At 49.1% G+C, this 27,167-nt stretch overlaps 1 protein-coding gene and 1 long non-coding RNA gene across 3 annotated transcripts in view; one reads left to right on the forward strand and one right to left on the reverse strand.

The window, feature by feature from the left end:
* Positions 1-3,941: 3,941 nt before the first annotated feature.
* On the forward strand, positions 3,942-5,301 carry LOC105506924. The gene is made up of 3 exons (XR_001001019.1): positions 3,942-4,616; positions 4,700-4,796; positions 4,827-5,301. It is a non-coding gene; the product is annotated as an uncharacterized LOC105506924 (long non-coding RNA).
* Positions 5,159-27,167, reverse strand: part of SLC39A11 (solute carrier family 39, member 11) — a 458,174-nt gene continuing 436,165 nt past the window's right edge. For both annotated transcript variants that reach the window (XM_011935093.1, XM_011935156.1), the window contains exons 8-10: positions 6,868-6,966; positions 6,495-6,653; positions 5,159-5,350 (exon numbers count right to left, since the gene is read on the reverse strand). In XM_011935093.1, coding sequence (XP_011790483.1) covers positions 5,272-5,350; positions 6,495-6,653; positions 6,868-6,966 — 337 coding nt within the window. In that variant the 3' untranslated portion in view covers positions 5,159-5,271. The remainder of the gene's footprint in view (positions 5,351-6,494; positions 6,654-6,867; positions 6,967-27,167) is intronic.

A 27,167-nucleotide genomic window follows, 5' to 3' on the forward strand; every position in this document is an offset into this window, starting at 1 on the left:
AGCAAGCCAGTTCTCCTCATGCATTACCCTCGACTGTCTCCAGAATGGACAGTTAGATCTCAGCACTTCAGAATGAAGGACAATGGGAAGCTCAAACCAGCGAGGAGAAGGATTAGAAACCAATGTGATTGCAGATTTTCCTAACTGAAGGTGCTTAATAAATGGGTGGAAGGATATCATTTTACACTCGTCTGATGTTGTTGATATACATTGCAGAGATTTGGGATTGACTGTGTTGGCATGAGAAGCTGGGAGTAACTTCTGAACTGGACTGACTACTGGACACCAAGTGATTATTCCTAATGTATTACATGTCATTTGCAACCCAAATTGTCCATCATGTATTGAGTCATCTGACACACTCATAAAATCCCATTACCAACTGGAAATGGCTTATGTGGGAATAGCCCGTAACCAGGTACTGAAGACATAAGTGCATTATATGCATAGGTAGTTCATTCCCTGTGTGCCTCCCCCTCACCCCTTTATCAATCTAACACTGGCCTCAAGGGGGGGTTTCCCAAGAGCCAGTGACTAAGAGAGGAAAAACCGCTGAGCCTCATTTACAGATAGCTTCACACCACATGGTCACCTACCTTCTTTTTTTTTTTTTTGAGATGGAGTCTCACTCTGTCACCGAGGCTAGAGTGCAGTGGCATGATCTCAGCTCACTGCAACCTCCGCCTCCTGGGTTCTAGCAATTCTCCTGCCTCAGTCCTGAGTAGCTTGGGACTACAGGTGCATGCCACCATGCCCAGCTAATTTTTTGTATTTTTAGTAGAGAGGGGTTTCACTGTGTTAGCCAGGATGGTCTCTATCTCCTGACCTCGTGATCTGCCCACTTCAGCCTCCCTAAGTGCTGGGATTACAGGCGTGAGCCACCGCGCCCGGGGCCCTACCTTCTAAATAGGTGACTGTAATGTTATAGTTCAGTGAGGATAATAGGTAAGAGGGAGAACCTCCTGGGGAGGAGAATTTGAAGCACATAACTCTGTCCACTTTGCTTGGAAGGAAAGAAAGTTTGATGCAAGAAGCTACACCAACTTCTGAGCAGTGTAGATGGGGGGGTTCTGTTCAACTGGTCACAAACTTGAAAGAAGAATGACTGGAGGTTTAATGACAGAGGAGAGGCGTGGGAAGACATACAAGGCTTCACTTCTCAGAATGGGCCAAATTTGAAAATGTTTGTTTCTTGAGTAAACCATCATCCAAAATACCCATATGGCAAAAGCTAGTAATAATTAATTGAACCAGGCCATCTGCTTATGTGTGATGATTTCTTTTTCCAGTCATTGCTTCCTCAACTGATTCATGAGCAGAAGAGTCCATGCTGGCAACACAGGAACTGTGATGGATTCAACCACTTAAGCTTTCCATTATCAGGGCAGACCCGGCGCCTGTGTGCACAGGGTTTATCAGTGACCACCCCTGAACCCTGCAACTGACCAGACTCCAGGGACACCATGGGCCACTTCGTTGCAGACTGATGACTTTGGACCTCTTCCATTATGGAAAGGGCAGTGATTTCTTCTCACTAAAATGGGCTCATGTCTGATTTTGGAATTGACCTCTCTGCCTGTAGATCATCATGGCATGCTCTACAAAATTGCTTCTGATCACAGAATTCACTTTACAGTGAAAGAGGGAAAGCAATGGGTGATACCCTTGTCAATGGATCCTGTCACCCAGAAGCAGTTATCTGTATTCAGCTGTGACATAATTTATTGAAGATTTCATTTCAGGACTGAGAGACGATCATACCTAAGGAGACTGAAATATCATCCTTCAAGAGGCCTGTTTGTTCTGAACTAGGGAACATCACATGGTGCGATTTCTCCCACAGCCAGACTAAACAGGTCTGGAGGAAGGGGAAGTAGGGATGGTGCAACTTCCATCTTACTTAATGGCTCTCACTCTTCAACTTTTTCTTCCACCGATTAGCGATTTTAGTGCCCAGGAAAGAAAGGTTGCACTATTGAGGCAGCTGGCTACTGGGGTGGATCCCTTTGGAAAGGGGATATAAAGTGTTTGTGTGAGTAATGGTTCCATTAAAACAGATATCTTTTAAAAAGGTGAAATTTGGGGAATTAGAGTGAATATAGATGTTGAACAGAAAAAGAGTGATATAGCAATAGTCTGGACACGTGGGCTGGCCACCTGGAATTTCACATGCCTTTAGGTAAAAAAAAGTGGGTAAGTGGGTTGACAAGGCTGGTTGCAGTGCCTAGTCCTGGGAAAATGCTGCTGTACCACGGGGGACAGGCCAGGGTGGCGGCTATGAATGAAACTCAAGTGGTCCTCTCAGGAGCCGCGTCCTCTTCCTCCTCCTCCAAGGGTGGGAGTTAAAGGAAGACTGTTGCCATCATGCATATAGGCAGGGCCACCTTGGTCTCTATGCCCTTAGGAAGGAGGAATAGGGTCATGGCTAGTAGGTCACACCCCAGTCATCTGAGGTACTGGCTGAAGACAGAGCATGGACTTGGAATGGAAACTGGAAGAGGGAAACCTAAACATCATCCAGGGTCTCTTCTCTAGGGCAGAAAATGAGAGCTGTAGCCTCTGCTTGTACTTCCTGTGTTGTGTGTAGCCTGAAATATTTTAACTCATTGCCTCTCTTTCCTCTCTCTTTATTCGTTTTATTGTACATGGGGTGCACGGTTATGGTTATGTAACTTCAGCTCAAAGATACAGAATAATGCGATGGGCTTGTTAACCCACGGAGGAGGGGTGTCCATTACTCAGAGACCCTGAGTACAGGAGTTGAAAGACATTGGGGTAACCCCGTTGGAAAGGGATGAAAGAAGTTTATTGTATGATGAATAGCTACATATTTTAAGCAAGAGTTTTTTCTTTAAGTAAAGCTAGAAGAATTGGAGTATATGTTGATATCAAACAGCAAAAGAGTAAGGCTTTAATGAACTGAATAAACCCTTTTTTTTTCTATTTTGGCTCTGCACCATATGAACTCATTCCCAAATCTGGAAAATCCATTATTATGCGAATCTTGGGAAGGGGCAAGATCAATTAGTTCACGGGCACAGGATCTAAGCCCTGGCAGCTGGATGTTCTGATCTAGAACTTCGAATGTGGAGCCAGGACACAAAAAATCCAGCTCAGTGGAGTTTGCTCTTGTGGTGGCAGTAGTGATGGCATCAAGGTACAGCAGTATCATCAGTGTTGTCCAGGATCTAGGGACCAGCTCTGGGGGCCATGGCATCTAAACCAAGCTGTTCTCCAGGTATGACTGGGCCATGGCCCCAGACCTGTGGCTTTCTTGGATCCAACCCCTTTTCAAGCCCGATTCTCCGAAACAGCCTGTGAGTTCCCTAATAGCCTTCCATTCATTTCCTTTCCTGTTTAAGTAAGCTGCTGTTGGATGCTGTTGTTGCAACCAGTAATCTGACTGGCCTCTTCTCATCTGAGCTCTTTCCTTTGCCTCTCCTAGTGTTGGGTCAGGGAGGTGTTAGTTCCAACTTTAGTTAGCTCTTTTATGATCATCCTTGCAAAGAAGCAGCTTTAAGAAGTACTGAATGCAACACGGGTCATCCACAACATCCCCTTTATTGATATTAATCACAGTTATGAGGTCTTGTCCATCAGTAAGCACAATTTGCATTATGTAGAACTACATACAAAGACATAAGAATAAAACATACATACACCAACCACCACACCAGTTAATCTCAATCAATCAAACCTCTGAATGTGTCTTCAATTTTGATCATCAGTGCTTTGGAAGAACATACATAGACCCAGCCCAAGGTTGGCCTTTGGGGTCTGAGAGCATTCACAGAGCAGGAGATTCAGCCTTGGAAGCAACTGAATGTGTAAACTCTGAGAGCAGACACTGACAATGCAATGCCTGCATACCTGGCTCCTGGGCTGCCTGCCTTCTCAGCAGAGCCCACTCAAAGTCTTACGTGTTCCTCTAACCAATGAGGACGGCAGGCCTTATCTGTGTTTGAAGTGGACAGGTCAGTGTTACCCCTGTTGGAGAAGCTATGTAAGAAGGAGTAGGCTGGCTTTTGGTCTAGTTTGACTCATTCTTTATAGGAACATTTCAGAATGATGAGTTGGCTAAAATTTACTTTAGAGGGGAAATGTAAAATTACCTCTTCTTTTCCCATCCCCTTCTTCCTTTCCCATCCTTGCCTCTGGCAAGGCCTGTTGCAGCTCAAGAGTTTTTGGTCAGATTACAAGTTACCAAATGGTCAACAGGGAAGGACCCACTGCAGATTCCAAAAGTCTTTCATTCACTTGAGTTAACTGAAATGGCTCCTTCTTTGAGTAAGTGAAGAGTTTGAGTTCTAGCAGTTTGCTGGTGTCTCCAAGTCTCTTAGAAAAATGATGGCTATAAACTTATCAAAATAAATGCCTAAGAAATTTGGAAAGCGTGACAAATGGCCTTGTTCCTGGAATCCATTGACGGCAGAGGCCTCTGATCAAACCCACACTCTGTCTGTCTTCTTTCCACAGGGCTCACTGTGAGTTCACAGTTGTCCTCATCTCCTTTTCTTCAAGAATGTCAATCTTTGCCAAAAAAAAAAAGGCCAGACTAGCCAATTTCCTTCCCTTTGTCTGTGTCTCCCTCCCACGTAGTATCTCCTTGCGGGGAGGTAGAGGAAGGCGTGCTCCTCTCTGGGCTGGCTCCTTCCCGTTGTCTGTGTCTCCCTCCCACGTAGCATCTCCTTGGGGGGAGGTAGAGGAAGGCGTGCTCCTCTCTGGGCTGGCTCGGCCTTGGAAGGTAGCTTGCTATCTTTATGATGCTCCAGTTCCAGCATTCTAGATGGGTAAAGGCTCAGCAGGGATGAAGCAGGAGGGTAAAGGCTCAGCAGGGATGAAGCAGGAGGGGCGGGTGAGAGGTGTGCTGGCCACTGTGCCCTGAGTCACTAGGCCACCAAAATGCTCAGGAGATAGAAGGTAGCTCGCTTCTGCAGGTGACCTTGAGGAGTTGGGAGGGAGATAGAAGTTCCCAAAGCAGAGATTTCCCTGATCTGGAGTTCCTTGATAATCCCACTGAAGAGAGAGTCCATTCAGTGGCCAAAACAAAGAATCTGTATTTCCATGACACCTTAAAATTCCCCATTAAATCAAAAATCTCCCTCAAAGTAAAAATGGTTCTATTATAATCAGAGTCAATCAGGATAATGAGATGAAGAAGACAGAAAGGAAAAGAAGTTTTAATGTGAAGAAAGAGGCTTGTGGTACCATAGAAGCCAACCACTGCTGTTTCCTTGTATGGCCTTTCCTGGGGTCCGCGGCGTCTCGGCCCTAGCCCAGGCCGACGTCCAGTGACATCATCACTACAAATCCCAGGATGGAGGCCCAGGATGCCAGTTTCCCATTACCACTGGAAGAGAAGGACAGGGAGAAAAATCAGACCTTAATGCTCCCTGAGGCCACAGCTAGGCTGAAGGCATCCTCTGCAATGTCCAATTCCAAGAGAAATCACACTACCATTAATAATGGTAACATTTACTGGGGCTTACCATGTGCCAGGCAAACTAATGAACTCATGGAACCCCAAACAGTAACCTCATGAGGTGTCATAATTATCCTTATTTTACTGGTGGGGAAACTGAGGCAAAGAGCAGTCACTTGCCCAAGGTCACCTATGATGGTTCTGTGGTCCCTGTGTGAGTAACAGAGGGGTTATAATTTCTTAAAGATATTATTTAATCTGGCCTTGTAAACTAGCTTCAAAATTATTCTTCTATAAAAAACAAAATAGGCTGGGAGCAGTGGCTCAAGCCTGTAATCCCAGCACTTTGAGAGGTCGAGGCAGGCAGATCACCTGAGGTCAGGAGTTTGAGACCAGTCTGGCCAACATGGTGAAACCCTGTCTCTACTAAAAATACAAAAATTAGCTGGGTGTGGTGGTGGTTGCCTGTCGTCCCAGCTACTTGGGAGGCTGAGGCAGGAGAATCATTTGAACCTGGCAGGCAGAGGTTGCAGTGAGCCGAGATCACGCCACTGCACTCCAGCCTGGGTGACAGAGAAAGACTCCGCCTAAGAAAAAAAAAAAAAGAAAAAGAAAAGAAAGAAAAAAAACAAAACAAAACAACAACAAAAAGAAACAAAGCAAACCCTTATTCCCACCTCCTGACACCCGGTCTATAGCTAGCCAGTGAAGACATGCATGTATCACCTTGAATGACATTTTAGAGCTCACCTCTCCCCTCATTCCAGCCCCAGAGAATCGAGAGAGAGGATGAGAGAGAATATACAAAAATCATAGTCTACTGAATCAAGGGACAGGGGGCAGGTGCATATGCCACTACCTGGTGTCACCTCATTTCTTGACCCACCTGCCCTTTGCTTCTTTTCTTTTAGTTTCAGGGAGCACAGTTGAGGAGGGAGTGGGGACGATCTTGAGAAGGCAAAAAGGGGAAGGAATAAGGAAAGGAAAGGCAAATGAAGAAAGAGCATATCCCAAGGCTGGGGTCCCAGCCAGGACTGGGACAGGGACAGACAGGAAGGGAAAGTTCTCCAACCTGATCTGGGCTTCGGGGATGATGTCGTCCATGACCACATAGACCATGGCACCGGCAGCAAAGGCCAGAGCATAGGGCAGGATGGGCTCAGCCAGCACCACGGCAAAGGCACCAAAGACCCCGGCCAGGGGCTCCACCATGCCACTCAGCTGCCCGTACCTAAGGAGAGAACAGAGACATTTACCACTGCAGGGGGAGGCAAGCAGATGCTCCACGTGCCCAGGCTGTTGGCTCAACCCTAGCACATGGATGCATGTCATTCTATGTCATATCTGAGCACGGCAGTGCAAAAACACATCACTGTTTTGTTGAAAGAAGCCCACATGGAGATTGCTGAGGACCTGATATCAGACATGACCTTGCCCTCACTCACCAGAAAGCTCTCCAGGTGGAGAAGCCTGCCCCTCGCAAGGGAAGGCTGACAGCCAGGCCCTCGGGGAAATTCTGGATCCCGATTCCAATGGCCAAATTTCTGAAAAACCAAGACAGCACATGAAGGCTGTTGTCTGGAACATGTGCCCATACAGTGGGAGTCCCTGGCCGAGGCCCAGACCTCCTTGGGTGCTAGGAAGCCAGCAGGAGACCTCTGACCTGCAGTAGGAGAGGAAGGAGAAAGGTCAGGACGTGTGTGTAGGTAAACAGCAGGGGCCGCAGGAGGGAGTGACGTGAGCCCTCTACCCATCATGCTGTCCTGGATCCTGGGCAGGTTCTGTCCTTACAGTGCTTTGCTATAGCACAGAACACACTGGCTGGCTCTCGGGGTGCTCTGAGTTCTGCCACATGGCTGTATAACTTTGCACTTTTCATTTTACTTTCTACACCTCTGTTTCTTTCTCTTTTTTTTTGAGATGGACTCTCACTCTGGAGACCCCAGGCTGGAGTGCAGTGGCATGATCTTGGCTCACTGCAACCTCCACCTCCCGGGTTCAAGTGATTTCCAGCTAATTTTTGTATTTTTAGTAGATACGGGGTTTTACCATGTCGGCCAGCCTGGTCTCGAACTCCTGACCTCAAGTGATCTTCCTGCCTTGGCCTCCCAAAGTGCTGGGATTATGGGCGTGAGCCACGGCACCCAGCCTACACCTCCGTTTCTTATATACAATTTGGGGACAACAATGTCTACCATAAAGGATTGCTGAGTGACTCAATGGCCCAATGATGCCTATCACATCCTAGCATAGAGAGGTGCTCAATACATTTTGGTTTCTATTCCGTTACAGCATGGAAATGGGTATATCACATTTTATCCAGAAGCAACTTCAGAAATGAGACAAGGACGTGCAGCTACCGGCGCTGATGATGCCGCATATCTGGCTCTGGGCTCAGCTTCTCCATGGGCTCTGCAGGTCTGGCACCATCGCTGCATTTCTCTGGGCCCCAGTGGTGCTCACAGTGATCTTCTCACCTCCTGCCTCTGCAGGACAGTGAGGGGCTGTACTGATAGATGTCTGTCTTTGAGAACCTGCTTTCTGCATAAACCAGGCATTGGAGTGTGAAAGGAGGGAGAAGCAAAATGGGATGCGTAAAATGCAATCTGTGGCCGCATGCCTGGCCTCAGGGGGCTTAGTGTTTAGCCATGGAGACAGCACAGCCATGGACATGAAGAACCCTCATTGTGGATGCTGCAAACTACAGCAAATCAGCCAAAAATCAACTTGCACAGGAAGCAGAGGCATGATCGGAGGGAAATGGGGTCAGTCCGAGTGCCTTAGGAAGGCCCTTTTGCACATGAGACTCTACCTTGGTCGGACAGGTCCAAGGAGCAGCCCCTCCATGAAGGGCCATCCGATCCACAAAGATCTAAAGGGCATGAGAAGAGGGTGCCACTCGGCAAGCAATGCTGGTGTGTGGCCCGAGGGAGTTGTGGGTAGGTTAGACAGAGAAGAGAAACTCCACCATCACTGACTTTCAGGTCAACTGGCTCATGTCCATCCATCTTACTGCCAATAGGAATCCACCCATTGCTGCAAGGGAGTGTTGTAGACTGGAAGCTGGGCCCCCTGCCTGTGGCCTGACCCAGGCTCCCAGGACTGGGACACACTCGTGGCCCTGAAGATCCTTTCAGGTCTGATCCGGCTGTGGCCCGAGTTCTAGCCTCCAGCAAAGAACACCAAGGTGAATCCCCAGTTTAGCATCTGACCTCCATTTTGTTTCAGGGCTTGGCCTTCACCCCGTTTTTACCTTTATCGTCCCAACTCCTGCGCATGTTTCATCAAGGCTCGTAGTTCCAGATACCTCAGGAAGAAGTAGCCCGCACCTCGAGTCTGCCAGTCAAGTAGACTCTCAGGAAAAGAGCCGCCCTAACACAGTCTCACACCTGTCACCACTTAGCTCACATGTGGTTCATAAAATTAATGCCCGTCCCATCACTTTTTGACCAGATCACAATGAGCCCTTCAGCATCTGCCCATCAGCTTAAAATCTGCCCCCCGTGCGTAACAGCGTTGAGAGCCACTGGCCTAAGCTGACATCAGAGGAGGTGAGGATGAGGAAAGCAGTCAAGCCCACCTCCCTCCCAGGAACCCCTTCCCTACTATCCCAATTCCCAACACAGGCTGGGAGCCGAGGACACCTGTGGCCACTACTGAATACATCAGGAGCCTGTAGCCAGGTGCTTACTGTATACCAGATCTGATTTAGAGAGCTCTGGAGGAGATCCGGAACAACAGACGACAGGAGTAGCCAAACAGGTGGTATTCAGGGATATGGCTATGTAACAGAAGTGATGGAGAATAGTGAGCACCCCGTGGCAGGGATGGTCCCCCTCGGGTGGGGTGGGGGGAATAAGCCCTGAGCTGACGTAGGAGCTGCGGAGCCTAGACTGGCTGGAGGGTGGAAAACTAGGAAGAGGGACAAATGCAGCCTCCCCAGGGGGCATCTGAAAAGTGATGGCACCTTAAAAATGATCAGTTCCTTAATTAAGGAAATATTATGGTCTCTTGGGGCTGTCAGAGCCCTTGAAACTGTCTCTCCAACCTGCAGTCAGGACCGTTCATGAAGTGGAGTGGATAGACAAGAAGACACCCAACCACACCAGCCTAGGACATGTCCACAAAAGCTGTGTCACTCAGCGTTTCCCACGAGCCTACCCAAATCCCTGTCTATGTCACCCAAGTTTGTGCTCTCCTTTGACTCCTTAGAGAAGGGCTCAGACATGCTCCAACTTCATCCCTTGATCTAGCAGGCAGCAAACTTTTTCTGTCATGGGCCAGATAGTAAATATTTTAGGTTTTGCAGTCCACTGAGTCTCTGTTGCAACCACTCAACTCTGCCATTGCAGGTGCGAAAGCGGCTACGGACAACATATAAACCATTGAGTATGGCTGTGTTCCAATAAAACTTTATCTATACAAACAAGTGGGGGGCCAGATTTGGCCCATGGGCTGTAGTCTGCTGACCCCTGCCCTGATAGCTCAGTGGCTGCAGAAAGATCTGACAAGATAAAACCACAGACCCTGGGCACTGCAGACCCTATCTCTTCTTACGTTCTCATGGCCATGCATGTGGTAGTTGAAGTTTGGGCTTTGCAGTCTGACTTCTTCTGTCCAAATCCCGGGTCTGTGCTTTGTTAGCTGTGCTACTTTCCATTTCTCCAACTGTAGAATTTGAAGAACAATAATACCCACCCTTTTTTCACAGCATTGCTGATATGATTACCTGGGATGGTCCCTCTCAAGCCCTTAACACATGGGAGCTGGTATGCAGTAAGCACCTAATCAATGCCTGTCTTGGGGTGGGGGTGAGTGTTATCACTGAGGTTGCAGTGTGAAATGACAGAGACAGGGACTTAAGGCTTTTCCAAGAACTCATGGGTCCTCTTGCCAAGACAGACTAAGATTTTCCACCCTGAAGCCAAAACTCATTCCTCCGCAAAGCTCTGCTTCAAAGAGACCTGGGCTTGGCTGTTTTGCTTATGGCTCATCTGGGCTTGAATTCCCACCGGCACTCATTCATTTGGTCTTGTTGACACGTCTGTGAGATTTTTACATCACTTGTAAGATTTTGGCGAGAACCACTGTGCAACCTGAAGGCATTTCAGATAGTGTGTTCCTGTATACTGGTTGGTCTGTTTGGGTTGTACAGAAACTCCCAGGAGATGTGGACTCTTGCTTCTCCTGGGCTGGCATCCTTCCTCCTATCACCTCCAGACCCCCCCTGAGCCCCAGTAGATGCCTGGAGGCCTGGAGGCTGGATGCTTACCTGGACACAGAGCAGGGGAGAGCTGCTGGAAGGGAGTAGGGGGCATTCTGATGAGCCTGGGCTTGACTCTTCTGTTGCGTGCTTTTTTATTTTATTTTATTTTATTTTTGAGATGGAGTCTCGCTCTGTCATCTAGGCTGGAGAGCACTGGCACGACCTCAGCTCATTGCAGCCTCCATCTCTGGGGTTCAAGCGATTCTCCTGCTTCAGTCTCCCGAGTAGCTGGGATGACAGGCATGCACCACCACATCCCCCTAAATTTTTTTTGTATTTTTAGTAGAGACAGGGTGTCAGAATGTTGGCCAGGCTGGTCTCAAACTCCTGACCTCAGATGATCCACCTGCCTCAGCCTTGAAAAGTGCCGGGATTACAGGTATGAGCCACGGCACCCGTTTTTTTGTTTTTTGGTTTTTTTTTGGTTTTTCTTTTTCCTTTTCTTTTCTTTTCTTTTTTTTTTTCTTTTTTGAGATAGAGTCTTGCTGTGTCACCCAGGCTGGAGTACAGTGGCATGATCTCAGCTCACTGCAACCTCCGCCTCCTGGGTTCAAGTGATTCTCCTGTCTCAGCCTCCCCAGTAGCTGGGATTACAGGCACCCACCACCACTCCCAGCTAATATTTGTATTTTTAGTAGAGATGGGGTTTCACCATGTCAGCCAGGCTGCTCTCGAACTCCTGACCTCAGGTGATTTGCTCGACTCGGCCTCCCAAAGTGCAGGATTACAGGTGTGAGTCACCTCACCCGGCCTGCTGCACTTTTAAGTATGGAAAGCTCCATTGGATAATTGAGCCCTGGGGGTCACCTCTGAAGATTTTGCCCTGGGCAGCTGGGGACAGTTTTACACTTCCCTGAGAAGTGCTTCTAGGAGGTGAGGCCCTGGGCAGGAAGTCAACTGTAGCTTAGTTCAACAGGAGAGAAGGATTTGGAGAAATTAGACAGGATGAAAAAGGAAATCTAGCTAGAGATGTTTAGGAAAAAGGTGTTATTCTGGTCCCTTGTGTTTACAATGTGTGTGTGTGGGGAAGGGTGGGGTGTAGGGAGTGAGCGGGTGGCCCTGCTTAGCCACCTTGCTTTTCCTTATTTTCTGGGTCCCTAACATGTCTTCCTAGCTAGTCTATAGGGGCAGGACGAAAGGGTCAGGAGTTCTCTTCCTCACCTTGAGAAGTCCTAGGCTTCCCTCTTCTGCTGCTCTGCCAGGGAGGGTAATGGGTGCCGCTTCAGGCATTGGGTACAGGATCAGACTTACTGGCCTCACTTCTTCCCTCTGGGGCCCCGGGCCTAGGACTCGAAAGCTAGCTTTGGAAGACACTGTTGAGCCCTGCTTCAGTTACAGGATACTGACAAGCATGTTCTAACCAGCCCTGGGCAGAAATACGGCCTGTTCTTGCAGCTTCTGCTACCAGTTTCATGTGCAAGCTGACCCTGAGCTCCTATCCCAGGAGTCGGGGGCCTGCAAAGGTATTTCTGTTGAGGACAAATTCTTAAGGACAAATTCTTGCCAATGTTTCATAAGCCCCTGCCCCGCCTTCCCAGATAGACCCTCGCAGGGGGGCCCCTTCCCGGCAACTTTGTACAGTATGTCCTTGCGGCCCTCAAAATGGTTGAGCGAATACAACCAGCTTCCTTGACCTTTTGCAAAGCCCAAGTGCAAGGTTTCTTTCCAATGAGGAAGACCAAGGCTTCTGTTTTCTTGGCCCTTGCCGGGCACTTGGTGACTGGCTGTCAGTCCACTGCCATTGCCTGCACCTCATATTCACAGGCAGGCACACGAATGTAGCCACAGAGTGGCCAGCCCAATGTCACTGGCAAGTCAGAGGTGGGGCTCCCCGTCCAAAGTCCTCACCGTGACACAGCGCTGACTACAGTCATCGCCCAGCGGGCTATGGAGAGCCTCCTCCACATCCTGTCTGGGAGCCACCGTCCTGATAAGCAGCACAGAAACCCCATTCTTCCATCCCTGGCAAACCTCGTTACCTCTGCCTTGCCCCAGCCCTGGCACGGGGCTGCCAGCCCAAATAGCTGCCACGCCCTCTGGATCCTGCCAAGCCTTTCTCAGCAGGGCATTGCATTGCTGGGCAGTCACAGAGTCCCTCCTGACACTCCTGGGCTCCTTTGCTCCCCAGCAGGGACTGGCACCACAGCGTCTCTGCCTTTCCTACCTGTCATGCACAATACTGTTTAATTGGGCTCTCCTCCACACTCACACGTATATGCACAGGCCCATCCATGTTCCCTCGCCCTGCTGCATGTTGGGCATCTGTCAGAGGCCCACTGGTGGGGGTGACCCAGTGGAGGGCACAGTCCCTTCCAGCCTTCTCCTCTTCTTCAATCACCTGCATCAGCTCCAGAATGGGATTTGAATCCATAGCTCTCAGACCTGAAGACACATGCCAGTCACAGGGAGCACCGGCAAATGCCGATGCCTGGGCCCCGCCCTGGAGATCTTGGTTTATTGCCGTGGCGTTGGGCCCCGTGTGTGCAAATTTTAAGAGTGTGCAATGGCGTTGAGAGCCACTGGCCTAAGCAGGTGTCAGAGGAGATGAGAATGAGGATGGAGGCCACGCCCACCTCCCTCCCAGGAGCCCCTTCCCTGCTATCCCAATTCCCAACACAGTTTGGGAGCCAAGGACACCTGTGGCCACTACTGAATGGATCAGGAGTCTGCAACCGGGGTGCCTACTATATACAAGATCTGATCTGGGGAGCTCTGGAGATCTGGAGCAACCGAGGGCAGGAGTAGCAAAGCAGGTAGTATTTAGGGATATGGATGCGTAACAGAAGCGACGGAGAATAATGAGGACCCCGTGGCAGGGATGGTCTCTCGGTGGTAGGGGGTGAGACCTGAGCTGACTTAGGAGCCGTAGGGCCTAGACTGGCTGGCGGGTGGGAAACTGTGAAGAGGAACAAGGGCAACCTCCTGGGGGAGCTGGTGGTGTGGAGGATGCCCCAGGTTCACCAGCTCCCCTCCTGCGGCCCTGCTGTGCATTCCTGCAAAGCCTCCAGTCTAACTCAACACTCTGCACTGACCATCCTGGGCAGGTGGGGTTGGTGGCCCGTTCCCTCCCTCCTTTAAGCTCTGGGAAGGGAAAGCCCAGATGAGAGGTTTCCTTTCCAGGATGGGCCATGAAAATTCAAAACAGCATTCAAAAGCAACGGGGAAAATACAAACCCATGCCCTTCTGAAGACAGTGAAGCTGCTGTCTTCTGGGTTCTGTTCCTCCCCAGCAGCAGCACAAAGACACCATTACTAGTCTGGACCACGACACATTAATGGGAAGGAGAGGGAAGTGGGGATGAAGGGCTCTTTTAGAAAAAGAAACCACAAGCTGTCCCCTGACAAGGTCCCTTGACCCTTCCGTGATAAGCCAAGTCCCATGGCAACCTGTCACCAGAGCCTGACTGACAGCAACAAGGCAGAGACCTCTCAAGAAGGGCCAGGAGAGGGCCATCTGTGTGGAGAGTGGGACAGGAGAGGAGAGAGGGAGCATGGAAAGGGAAGGAGAGGGAGGAGGCAGGCAGGGAGGGTCGACAGGGCAGGGTGTCATTGGGGAGGAGGGGGGAGGATGACTCCTGGGGTTGGACTGTGCCAGCAAGGATAAGAGCAGCCCTGACAGGCCTCTCCCAGGGAGGAACCCAGGGTCTGTCCGCGGCAGCTGCCTCACGGAGGCAGGATTTGCCTCGGAGCATCCAGACTTCTCTTTTCCTTTTCCTTAGGAATCAGAATTTGCTAGGAAGGGGCAGAAGCAGAGAAACACCAGGAAGGGGGTTCCCATCCAGCATTGGGGGAATCAGGGTTTACTTTAAAAGTTCATTTCCTATTATATTTTTATTATATTATTTTTTAAAACATCGAAGGCCAGGCATGGTGGCTCACATCTGTAATCCCAGCACTTTGGGAGGCTGAGGCAGGAGGATTGCTTGAGGCCAGGAGTTTGACCAGCCTGGGCAATAGAGCAAGACTCTGTCTGTATGTAATAAATAAAAACAAAAAAGAAAAATGAAGAACAACAAAGAACAGAATTATCAGGCGTATTTCAAAATCATTCCTGAAATAAATAAATAAATAGGCCAGGCACGGTGGCTCATGCCTGTAATCCCAACACTTTGGGAGGCAGAGCCAGGCAGATCATGAGGTCAGGAGTTCGAGACCAGCCTGGTCAACACGGTGAAACTCTGTCTTTACTAAAGATACAAAAATTAGCCAGGCATGGTGGTGGGTGCCTGTAATCCCAGCTACTCGGGAGGCTGAGGCATGAGAATCACTTGAACCCGGGAGGCAGAGGTTACAGTGAGCACAGACTGCGCCACCGCACTCCAGCCTGGGCAACAGAGTGAGATTCCACCTCAAAACAAACAAACAAACAAAAAATAAATAAAAATAAACATCAAGGAGGAGCAGAGATGGAAGAGAGAATGGCAAGAAGGAAGATAACAAAAGATCACTTCTCCGACTTTGGGCAGGAGTGAGTAGCAATGGTTTACCTCATTAGAATGTGCAGGCCAATATGTTAAGAAGTCAGAATTCCCTGAATACAGTGTCCCTTTTGGGACAGGAGCTAGTATGCCCAACCATTCCGGTTCACCAGGGACTCCAGGGTTTCCCAGGATGCAGGACTTTCGGGGCTAAACGTGGGACAGTCCCTGGATAACTGATGTGAGTTGGTCACCCTCAGAAGTACTCACAAACAGGGTAGGTGGCAGGGGCAAGCGAGGGTAAGAATTTTAATTTTCCACAGGGGATATATACAGAATCCTAGAAGCTAAGCAGATGTTTGAAAAAGTAAAAAGCCCTACCTAACACTTGCAATGGTCTAATGCAAATGTTGACCACTTTTAGCCCGTTGGATCGACTTCTCTCTAGATGGCCAGCTTCCCTGAAACCCTCACCAGCCCCACTGATGCTGGGTTGGTCCTTGTGGGTGCTGTCTCCAGCCCAGCCCTGAGTGACATCCAGGAGCTGGGCAGGCACGACAGAAGCAGAAGAGATGGCCTCCCTGCAGGGACAGCAGCAGACACTTTGCTTTCCTGGGTAGGGACATAAAGAAGCAATTCAGGCTGCTTAGGAAGCCCCCAGAGGTGACCTGTGAGGAAGAGGGGAAGGCCCTGGGCCCGTGCACAAATAATGACTCCTAGAAGATGGAGGGGGCTGGGCCCACAAGGGGTGCCAAGGAGGTGCAGGCGGGGGAAAGGTGCCCATTCGATGCAGGGGCAGAGGTGGACAGCCTGAGGTACTTTTCCAGAGATCTCTCTCACCCCTTGCTCTTCCAACCTGGTAGAGGCTGATGGCTGATGGCCAGGGTCCCATCAGGGTGCTGGGTAAGAAGGGCCACCCTCCTCCTATCTTCAGAGACCACTAATCCCAGTGGGCAACAGGAAGAAAGGCATCCCCAGCGGGCAGCTGTTTCTGCTTTTTCTTAGAGGCCTGAAACTGATTCGCCCCAGGGGCTACGTCTCATCTCCTGCATCCTCCTCCTACTCAGTGACCCCCTACCCATCACCCACGTTAAAAGTTAGGGCCCTTGGAGGTCGCCTGGCTCAATGCCTGAAATGTTAAGATTGTTAAGGTAGAAAAAGGAAATGCAGACAAGTTCAATGCCTTTGGAGGCCCTGTGAAGTGTAGTGCCAGTCAAACATACCAGTCAAACACATCTGGGTGGAACCCCAGGTGCACAGGTAGGACCCAGTGCAAGCTCCAGATCACTCAGCCCTTCCTTTAACTGAAAAATGGGCATAAAGCTTCCCCCACTGACAGGGCTCTTGTGTGGACGGCAAATGATCACTGTGAAGTGCCAGGCTCATCTCGGAGACTAGAGTGATGCTCTTTTTTTTTTTTTTTTGAGACGGAGTCTTGCTCTGTCGCCCAGGCTGGAGTGCAGTGGCCGGATCTCAGCTCACTGCAAGCTCCGCCTCCCAGGTTTACGCCATTCTCCTGCCTCAGCCTCCGGAGTAGCTGGGACCACAGGCGCCCGCCACCTCGCCCAGCTAGTTTTTTGTATTTTTAGTAGAGACGGGGTTTCACCGTGTTAGCCAGGATGGTCTCGATCTCCTGACCTCGTGATCCGCCCGTCTCGGCCTCCCAAAGTGCTGGGATTACAGGCTTGAGCCACCGCGCCCGGCTGTGATGCTCTTTAAATAGCAGCCACTGTTAAAACTGCCTGAGGCTGCTGAATGAGGTGACGATGAGCTGGGCACTGAAACCTCCTATTCCCCCCAGCCTGGTGACCTCCTAGCCTCACACCAATTTCTTCTACAATGTGTGCACTTCGGCTTTCTCAATTATATGACCTCCTGGGCAGAAGCATGTCCTGCAGTGGCAACTTGGCCACCTGGGAGCCCCATTCTCAGGAGTCACTCCAGAATCAACCACTAAGCCCTGGCCATGTGCAAGAGCTCATGCCACATATGAAGAAAGACGTTTGGAAGGGCCCCGTCTTCAAGGAACTTACAACGTGAGGCAGGGCAAAAGACCTGCCTGCAAATGACTCCAACATCGCACGGGACTTGCTAAAGGCCATAAGAGTAGCGCAGAGCATTAGGGGGGAGGATGATTTTGGCAGAGACAGATGATCCAGGAAACCTTTGTGAAGAAAGCAACATCCAAGATGGACTGTGAAGGATGGGGACAATTTTAATAGATAAAGATGGGGAAATGCATTTCATTCAGAAAGAAGGAACAGAGTAAGCAAAGATGTGAGATGATGTGGCGGGGTGAGCCAGGTCTTCCTTTCTCTCCCCTTCTCCAAGTCCAAGCCAACATACAAACAAAAATAAAACATGCATTCAAGCCAAGGCCTATCTCTCTTACACATGTGTCCTCTGTGACTCTTTTTTTTTTTTTTCTTGGAGACAGAGTCTTGCTCTCTTGCTCAGGCTGAAGTGCAGTGGAGCGATCTTGGCTCACTGCAACCTCTGCCTCCCAGGTTCAAGCGATTCTCCTGCCTCAGCCTCCCAAATAGCTGGGATTACAGGAGCCTACCACCATGCCTGGCTAATTATTTTTTGTATTTTTAGTAGAGACAGGGTTTCACCATGTTGGCCAGGCTGGTCTCGAACTCCTGACCTTAGGCAATCTGCCTGCCTGGGGCTCCCAAGGTGGCTCACGCCTGTGTTGGGATTACAGGCGTGAGCCCCCGCGCCTGGCCCTCTGTGACTCTTTCTTAGCTGAACCTGCTGGATTTTTAGGGAAAATCTGAGTGTTAAACACCCCAGCCATTCCTCCGATGTTTCCCAAGGCCAGAGTGCGAAGTACCGTCCCGGGGGTCCCTATCCCATCTTTGCGAGGCAGATGCCTGTGCTCAGTGAGTTACTCAGGGGCCTTGAAATTCATTTATTAGCCATCTCCACTCAAACCTCTGACTTAAGAATGTCTCAGGCCTTGAGCTTGGGAAATGCTTCCAGCTCATGTCAGCAGCAGCACAGAGCATGTGTCAGGAGCTGTGCACAGCACTGGAGACCCCACTGCAACCTCCTGCGGTTGAAACCAGCTCAAGTCTTTCATTACCGCACCGAACAGAGGCAGCCCAAGGTCCTCCGGCTAGAATAAAAATGGCTATAACCACTGCTGTTATTTATTGAGTATTACTACGTGCTGGGCGTGCTTGTAAGCATATTACATGTAACAACACGCCTTGTCCCCTCAACCACCTCATGAGCAGCTTTCACCATTATTCCCATTTTACAGATGGAGAAACTGATGCTCAAGGAGTTAAATAACTGGCCCTGAAGGTTACGGAGTTGGGAAGTGACAGAGCAGGACCTCCTAACTGCTACTGTGTACGCACACTGGGCTTTCTGGGCCTCATGCAGACCCATCAAACCATAGGGAGACAGAGGCAGACGCTGCCTGACACCCACTTGGCTAGTGAGCTGAGGTTCTGGCCTGTTCTGGTCAACATGGAGGGCAGGCCAAACTCAGGCAGGGTTTCGAGCCAGAGACCTCCAGGGTTTAATGGAGTGGAATGTGTCATCCACAGCAGGATTTCTCAACCTCACCACTACTGACATTTCACACGGTGAGTTCCTTGTGGTGGGGGCCTGGTTCTGTGCACTGTAGGATGCTTAGCCGCATCCTTGGCTCCTATCTACTAGATGCCAGCAGCAACCTCTCAGTTGTGACAATGAAAATGTCTCCAGACATGGCCAAATGTCTCCGGGGAAGGGGAGGGGACCACCCCGATTGAGACCCACTGACCTGGAGTAAACAGGTTAGATAAGCTTGCTTCCTTAGCAAATAGGTGGACGACAAAAACTGCTCAGACTGAGTGTGGAGAACACCTAATCTCATGCATCTCATTTGAGAATTTCTAGCCTCAGTGGAGTGCAGGCTTCTAGGGAACGTAGCTATGGCACGACAGACTTGGGGCTCAGCAACCACTTTTGAGAACCACCAGGCCTCAGCTCCCTTAATCCAAAGCCAGCGGTCACTCTCAAAGCTCACTGTTGCACAATTCCGGGGTACTTTTCACCTTGTGTTCTCTGAGCATGGCGCCCCCTGGAGTTGTGCAGTGGGACTCTCCTGCTTGAGCACAGATTGCTGCTCAGCCTGGGGTGTAGCTATGGGGTTCGAGGTGCATGCCCTCAGGAGAGGTGGTGGAAGGAGTCATGGGTTTCTCTGAGGATTGGTGCACAAAGGGACGGCAACCTGCAGCCTTGCTCTCCAGGCTATACTCCCTGGCTGGCTGATTATGAAAGGAGAATGGCGTATCCCTGACAAGCCCTGCTTCACCCCGGCTTTCAGATCCTCCCATGTGCGATGAGCGTGTGTGTTCTTGCGTGGCAGGCTCTTACATACTGTTTTGATTGTTATCGCCTTGCTGTGAAAGGCTTGATTGTTCAGGGCTGGAGATGACATCACCGGCTTCCCACTTGGGCAGCCTGTCGAGGTGTTTGATGAGCCTGCAGGTGGGAAGGGGCTGGGTGCTCCCCGCAGGCCTGCCTGGCCCTACCTGCTCAGAGGAGCTGGCTTAGCACGCAAGGGATCTTCCCCTACCCTCTTGGTGCAGTTCTCGGAACCTTCTTGGTGCAGGCTGGCGAGATGAGATGGCCCATCCAGTCTGCCGCCTTCCTTCAAGGGGGTGAGGAAGTGCCCAAGGAAGTCAGCTGGAAGGCAGGGTAGTGGCTGAGGGTGATTCGGGCCACCACTGTGCACTTCTCCCTGCAGAAGTGTCGAGAAACCACCCAGATTTCTATGGGATCTCTGACTCCCAGAGGAATGCTCTGAAGATCTTCACCTGCTAAGTGTCCCAGCAAAGCAAACCAGTCCTATGCACTGGCCAAGTATGAGGCTGCCTCATACAGTGTGGTGAGGGCACATATCTGAGAGCAATGTGCCTCTGTAGCCACCAAAAGACACACCCTAGACTGGGCACAGTGGTTCGCACCTGTAATCCCAGCAACTCAGGAGATGGGTGGGAGGACTGCCTGAGTCCAGGAGGTTGACGCTGTAGTGCTGTGAGGGAGCCGCGGCACTCTAGCCTGGCCTGGCCAACAGAGGGAGGCCTTTTTTAAGAAAGAAAAGAAAGGAAAGAAAGGGAGAAAGAAAAGAGGAAAGAAAAAAAGAAAGAAAGAGAGAGAGAGGGAGGGAAGGAGGGAGGGAGGGGGGAGGGAGAGAGTGGGGGAGGGAAAAGAAAAGGAAAAGAAAGGAAGGAAAGGAAAAGAAAGAAAAGAAAAGGAAAAGGAAGGAAAGGAAAAGAAAGAGAAGGAAGGAAGGAGGGAAGAAAGAGAGAAAGAAAGAAAGAGAAAGAGAAAAAGAAAGAGAGAAGGAAGGAGGGAGGGAAAAGAAAAGAAAAAGGAAAGAAAGGAAGGAAAAGAAAAGGAAGGAAGGAGGGAAGAAAGAAGAAAGAGAAAGAAAGAGAGAAAGAAAGGGAAAGAAAGAAAGGAAGGAAGAAAGGGAAAGAAAAAAAGGGAAAGAAAGAAAGGAAGAAAGGAAGGAAGGAAGGAAGGAAGGAAGGAAGGCAGGCAGACAGACACACACATCCTAGGAGTGTTGTTATTCACGGCAGCGCTATCAATAATAGTCATAAACTGAAACCATGCAAGTGTCCCTCTACAACAGAATGAGTAAAATAAACTCATTTTATTCATTGTGTTCTATTCACACAACGGAATACTGTGTTGCAATGAGAATGAAAGGTTTATACCTCTCTGCAGGTCTGGAGCCATGTCACAGACAAAATTTTGAGTGAAAAAAACTAGACACAAAATAGTAAGTGTTGTTCAATCCTATTTACACAAAGTCCCCAAACAGACACAACCAAACTATGCTTTCTTAGCTACTAATTTCATGACCATTAGCCCATTAGCAGTTTTGTTTGTTAATTCTCCTTAACGTATTTGAAATTTTAAAAACAACACGTTTCAGCAGAAACCAACAACTCTCTAAAGGTAGGATTTCAGTTCCTACGGAAGAGTCATACTCTTGGGAAAAGAATATCTTCCCATTACCTTTTTAAAAAGATAGTTTACTGCAGTTGAATGTATGTGCAGAAAAGAGCAGATATGCATGCATTCTACATGATAAAGTTTCAGAAACTAAACAAACCCATGAAACCCATATCCCGATCAAGAAACAACCTCATCAGCACTCTGAGACCCCCTCAACCCTGGGCTCCTGCTCCTCATGGGCCTCTCCTGAAGGAGAATCACTGTCCTCACTTCTAACAGCAGAGCCTAGTTGTGTGTGATTTTGAACTTCATATAGATAGTTGAGGCAGCAGTGCAAGACCCCAGAAGAGGATTGCCTGGGGGTCTGAATGATGAGGGCCTCAGTCTCATTTCCTGCGGGCCTGGCATGTGGACAGTTTCCTTAGATCATGGGTTTGGACTTCTGTATGGGGTATTTCCTCAGGATACGAAAGTCTGTCCTGCGAAGCATCTCTCACTCCAGTTTCTTATTCAGTGCTTCAGCCTCTCCATCTGCAGCAAACACGTTAGGGGAGGAGGTGCCACCAAAACATTTAGTTCTCCAGCTCTCAAAATACTGTTGCAAATCACTAACCATGTTTCCAGAATTTTAGTGCTTTCTTCTAAGGAGATTTAAGTGCCTTTATAAACAGTTATTATTTCTTTGACAGAGGAGGTCCATTTTCCATTTTGTAGATGTAGTAACCAAGGTCTACAAAGGGTGAGCCATGGACTGAAGGACACGGTGTGGTTTCCTGCAGTGAGGGAAAGGATGCTGGACGCCAAGCCCTCTTCCATACTTCAGTGCTCCACGTAAAGCCGCGGAAGGCAGGGAGGGAAAGTGGTCAGTGCCAGCTTCGGGGAAGAGGAGACCATAAACCGTGGTGCCATTCTTGGCTACTCTTTGTCACACCTTACATGCAATTTGCCAGGGAAACCTGAGGTGGGGATCTACCTTTAGATCTGATGAGAATCCAGCCACTTCTCCCCTCTTCCATGGCTATACTAAGGTGCAAGCCTCCATCATGTCCTTCCTGGGCTACAGTAACAGCCTCCGAATCAGTCTCCCTGCTTGCACCTTTGCCCCCATAAACCCTGTTCTCTGCACATTTGCTAAGTCTGATTATGCTGCTCCTGTGTTCAAGACACTGCATTGGCTCCCCACTCCACTCAGGGCCAGGGCCCACATCCCCCGCTGGCCTGCAATGACTTACACATTGATGCCCTCCGTTCTCTTCTTCTCTTCCGATTTATCTTCTCTCCATTCTCTCTTCTCTCTGTTCTCTTCTCCCTTCGTTCTCTTCTTCTATTCTATTTCTTCTTCTATTGCCGTCTTCCTAGCTCCAACTACTCCAGCCATCTGGTCTCCTTGCCGTTCCTCCAGAATGCCTGGTTACTTCTCAATGAAATCTACTTCTCTAAAACTTTCTTTTCCTTCCTTCCTTCCTTCCTTCCTTCCTTCCTTCCTTCCTTCCTTCCTTCCTTCCTTCCCTTCCTTCCTTCCTTTCCTTCCTTTCCTTCCTTCCTACCTTTCCTTCCTTCCTTCCTTCCTTCCCTCCCTCCCTTCCTTCCTTCCTTTCCTTCCTTCTTTCCTTTCCTTCCTTTCTTCTCTTTCTTCTCTTTCTCTTTTCCTTTTGATAGCATTTATTGTCTCCTAATCTACTATAAATAAGGTATTAATTTTTAATGTTTAATGTTTATTATCTGTTCTTTCTCCCATACCTGACTTCACACTCAAAGAAGCTAGGATTCTCTGTTCACCAGTCTAACCCAAGCACATAGACAAATGCAGGTGCATATGGCAACAAAACAGACATGTGAGCAGATGCACATCTAAGAGCTCTAGCAGGTCTGGCGTCTGCTCCCAGCTGTGTGTAATCCATCAGCAGGGGGCATGTCACAATTCTCTGGGCCTCAGTGTCTTCAGCTGTAAAATAAGGAGGTTAAATTGGGCGACCCGTAAGTTCTTTCCCAGATCCTACGCTTTGTGATTCCCAAACAACGAGGGCATTGTGGGTTCTCTAGATTCCAGGGGTTGGGTTGCTGAGACAGGCCTCCGCCTTTGCCAAAGCTCGTTTTCCTGTCCATTTTCCGTGCACATCTGGAAAGCCAAAAAGCAAAACCATCGCATTGTGCACATCTGGACGGCATAAACCGATTGCTCCAAGAGGAAACTCCAAAACGGCTGCTCAGCAAAACGGCAGCGGAGGCCACATGAGAAAGGTTGAAAGGCTCTTTTCTTTTCCATCCGCAAAACAATCTTCTGGGCACAATCTTAGGAGCTGAATGCTTTGCTGCTGAATAACATACGCTCTCAATAGCCTTCGACTGCAGTCTCTGTCACTTTGCTCTCTCTGCCTGGCTCCTGGCCAATGCAAAACGTACAGAAGGGGACTCTCTCCCCCACTACCCCCTTGTTTAGACGGATCTATACCTTCACTTATCCTTGGGGCATGTGGCCTGAGTTCAAAGCTGAACACCAACACCACCTGCTCCTCCGCCTCTTCCTTAAGGGAGAGTGATTGAACTGCATGCCTAATGCAAACTAAAGGGGGAGCTTTCAGGGCTCGTGAGAAATCCTTGGCTATTTGCATGCAGTTAGAATGTGCTCCCTTCCCTCTGTGGCTGAGAAGAGAAAGCTGCCTGGCAGTATGTAGTCTCGTTGTTTGACAACCAGCTTGGGCTTCTAAAACAAACAGGAATGATTATTCCTATTCCTTTGCAACTGATATGAGTTTCAGGGGCATTGAATTTAAGCAGTGCAGGGCGGGGGAGAGGCATGTCCTGAAATGTGGGATGCTTTCCATTTGCACCTTCAGAGCTGATCATGTCCAGGGCTCGCTGGGGAGGACACTTTGGAGCACAGGACAGTGTGAGCGACAATAGGGAGCCTTTGAGTCAATGTCTTGTGAATAGCAGGGTATGCTTGCAAGGGGAGAACAAAGGTGAATGGAGACCATGGGATTAGGGTCATTCTCTAGACCTCCCTGAAAGGTGTAGGTGAAGAGATAGGAGCAAGATGCAGGAAGTTAACAGCCTGAAGTCCAGCCCTGGACCCTCACCCTCAAACAGCGGTATCTCCGTATGACTCAGGACGCTCTATGAGGTGAGACCCCTGCTGTTACCCTGAAGCCTAACCATATGGAAAGCACATGGGCTGCTGACTCTGGGTGCGGGGGGGCCTTGACAAAACCAGGTGAGAAGCTGGCAAGAAAACGAACAAAAGAGAAATCTTTTCCTTCCTCACGCCGTGTATTTTTGGACTTGCTTTCTAGCTAGCCAGGGACTCAGTGCTTTCCATTGGGAAACAACTGTGTTTTCTTGGCTTCCCAGTATGGATGGCTGAGGGTAAGTGCAGGGTGCACAGCCAGAACGCCAGTGACAGTCGGGTGGGTGGGGCATCACTGGCTGCGAGGCTCAGCGCCTGCTGCTTTGCGCATGTATGCTACCAATGCTATGAAGATGGTGGGCAAAGCAAGGGCCCTCACCAGAGCCACTTCTTCCAGGAATGCCTGGTGCAGACTGCAGAGGCGCCAGGCCAACAGCAACCATGGCAGGAACACCAGCACTGCTTACTAGGCCCTTGCCCTGCACCAGGCCAAATGCTAAGCACTATGCATGCATCTTCTCATTCTTCTCTGGCATTTGCTCTATGCAGAAAATATGACCAACCCATTTTAGAGATGAAGCAACTGAGGCTTACAGAAGTTAAGTACTCTCTTTCAAGTTCACCAGCCTGTAAGCAGCCCAGCTGAAATTTCAGTTCAGGTCTGCTGACTCCAGAACTCAAGGGCTTCCCCTGTGCGGCCACGCTGCCTCCCACACTCCTGCAGAAATAGTGCAGAGCGAGGGTGGATCTTGCTGTAATCTTGGTTTAGGGTAGCCTGCGATTGTTAACAATACTTCATATCATGAAATCATGTATTGCCAACTTTCCACTGTGGGGCGGAATCTGACACAGACAATGTGAAAGATTTCTATAAATATTAATGCTGTTTGCTATACATGTCATTATTATTGATTTGGGGGAATGTGAAACATTTCTATAAGAAAGAGAGTTATTCAAGAAGGGAAACCTGGCCAGGCACAGTGGCTCACACCTGTAATCCAGCACTTTGGGAGGCTGAGGTGGGCGGATCACTTGAGGTCAGGAAAGACTTCAAGATCAGCCTGGCTAACATAGTAAAACACTGTCTGTACTGAAAATACAAAAATTAGCCAGGCATGGTGGCATGGGCCTGTAATCCCAGCTACTTGGGAGGCTGAGGCAGGAGAACTGTTTGAACCTGGGAGGAGGAGGCTGCAGTGAGCCAAGATCGCGCCATTGCAATTCAGCCTGGGCAATGAAGCAAGACTCTGTCTTAAAAAAAAAAAAAAAGATAAACTTGTATAGACAAATGTCACTTCCTCCTCACCTCTTGTTCCCCACCCCTACTCCCTCCTTTCCTCCATTGCCACATACACTCTCTAGGTAATCTGTCTTCTTAGGTCCTGTTTTATCCTTCCAAGTATCTTTTGCACAAGTAAGTGGATATGTGTGTATTTTCTTATATCTCCTTCTTTTTTACATCAGTGACAGTATACTATAGATACTCATTTGTATTTTGCTTTTTTCATTTAATAGTATATCCTGAAGGTCGGGCGCTGTGGCTCAAGCCTGTAATCCCAGCACTTTGGGAGGCCGAGGCGGGTGGATCACAAGGTCAGGAGATCAAGATCATCCTGGCTAACATGGTGAAACCCCGCCTCTACTAAAAATACAAAAAACTAGCCGGGCGTGGTGGCAGGCGCCTGTAGTCCCAGCTACTCGGAGGCTGAGGCGGGAGAATGGCGTGAACCCGGGAGGTGGAGCTTGCAGTGAGCTGAGATCGCGCCACTGCACTCCAGCCTTGGCGACAGAGCGAGACTCCGTCTCAAAAAAACAAAACAAAACAAAAAAAACCCAGTATATCCTGAAAATCCCTCTAAATGAGTTCACAGAGATCTTCCCACTCTTGTTGATGGCTATATGCTAACCCACGGTGTGGCTATCCTATAGCTTACTCCTCCACTCTCCCACTTACGAGCATTTAGGTTGCCTCCAATATTTTGCACTTACAATGTCGTAATGAATAACCTTGTGTGTCTACGTAGCTTAATATTCTTGGAGGTGTATCTTTAGCATAGATTCTTAGGAGTGGGTTTGCTGGATCGAAAGGGAAGTGCATATGTACTTTTATTAGATATTGCCAAATTTCCCTCCAGAAGGGTTGTACCAATTTGCAGGCCCACCAGCAAGGTACCAGACAGCCATTTCTCCATAGCCTCATCACAGAGCATACCATCCTATTTTTACATTTTCCCCACCGATAAGTCAAAAATGGTATCCCAGAGTTGTTATAATCAGCATTTTTGTAATGGGGAGGTGAGTTTCAACGTTTTTCTCATCTGCTTGAGGACCATTTTTAAAACCTGTTTTGGTGCATTGTCTGGTCACATCTTTCCCCCGATTTTTCTATCAAAATGTCCTTACTCTTAAAAGATGCAGCTGAAATATACATAGATGGGAAGGATCCTGAAGTGTCAAATCGTTCATTGGAAAAAATGTGTGTGTGCATGTGTGTGTGTGTGTGTGTGAGAGAGAGAGAGAGAGAGAGAGTTTATCCATCTATCGGAGAGAACAACTGCCCCCGACTTCCATACACAGAAAGAGCTAGTTGTCAACAGGCTACTATGTTCCCTTCCATAGAGCTATAGTCTAATGTGTGTGCCCCCAAATTTCATATTGTGAAACCTAATCACGACTGTGATGGTATTAGGAGCTGGGGACTTTGGGAGGTCACTAGATCATGAGGGCTCCACCTTCATGGATGAGATCAGTGCCTGTATAAAAGAAACCCCAGTGAGCCAGCTAGTTCTTCCCACGATGTGAGGACACAGCAGGGAAAACCATCTACGAACCAGCAAGTGGGTCCTCACGGGCACTGAATCTGCTGGGACCTTGTTCTTGGACTTCCCAGCCTCCAGAACTGTCAGAAATAAATTTCTGTTGTGTGTAAGCTACCCAGTTTATGGTATTTCGTTTTGGCAGCCC

Source organism: Colobus angolensis, unplaced genomic scaffold (genome assembly GCF_000951035.1).
Source record: "Colobus angolensis palliatus isolate OR3802 unplaced genomic scaffold, Cang.pa_1.0 Scaffold1, whole genome shotgun sequence".
NCBI lineage: Eukaryota > Metazoa > Chordata > Mammalia > Primates > Cercopithecidae > Colobus > Colobus angolensis.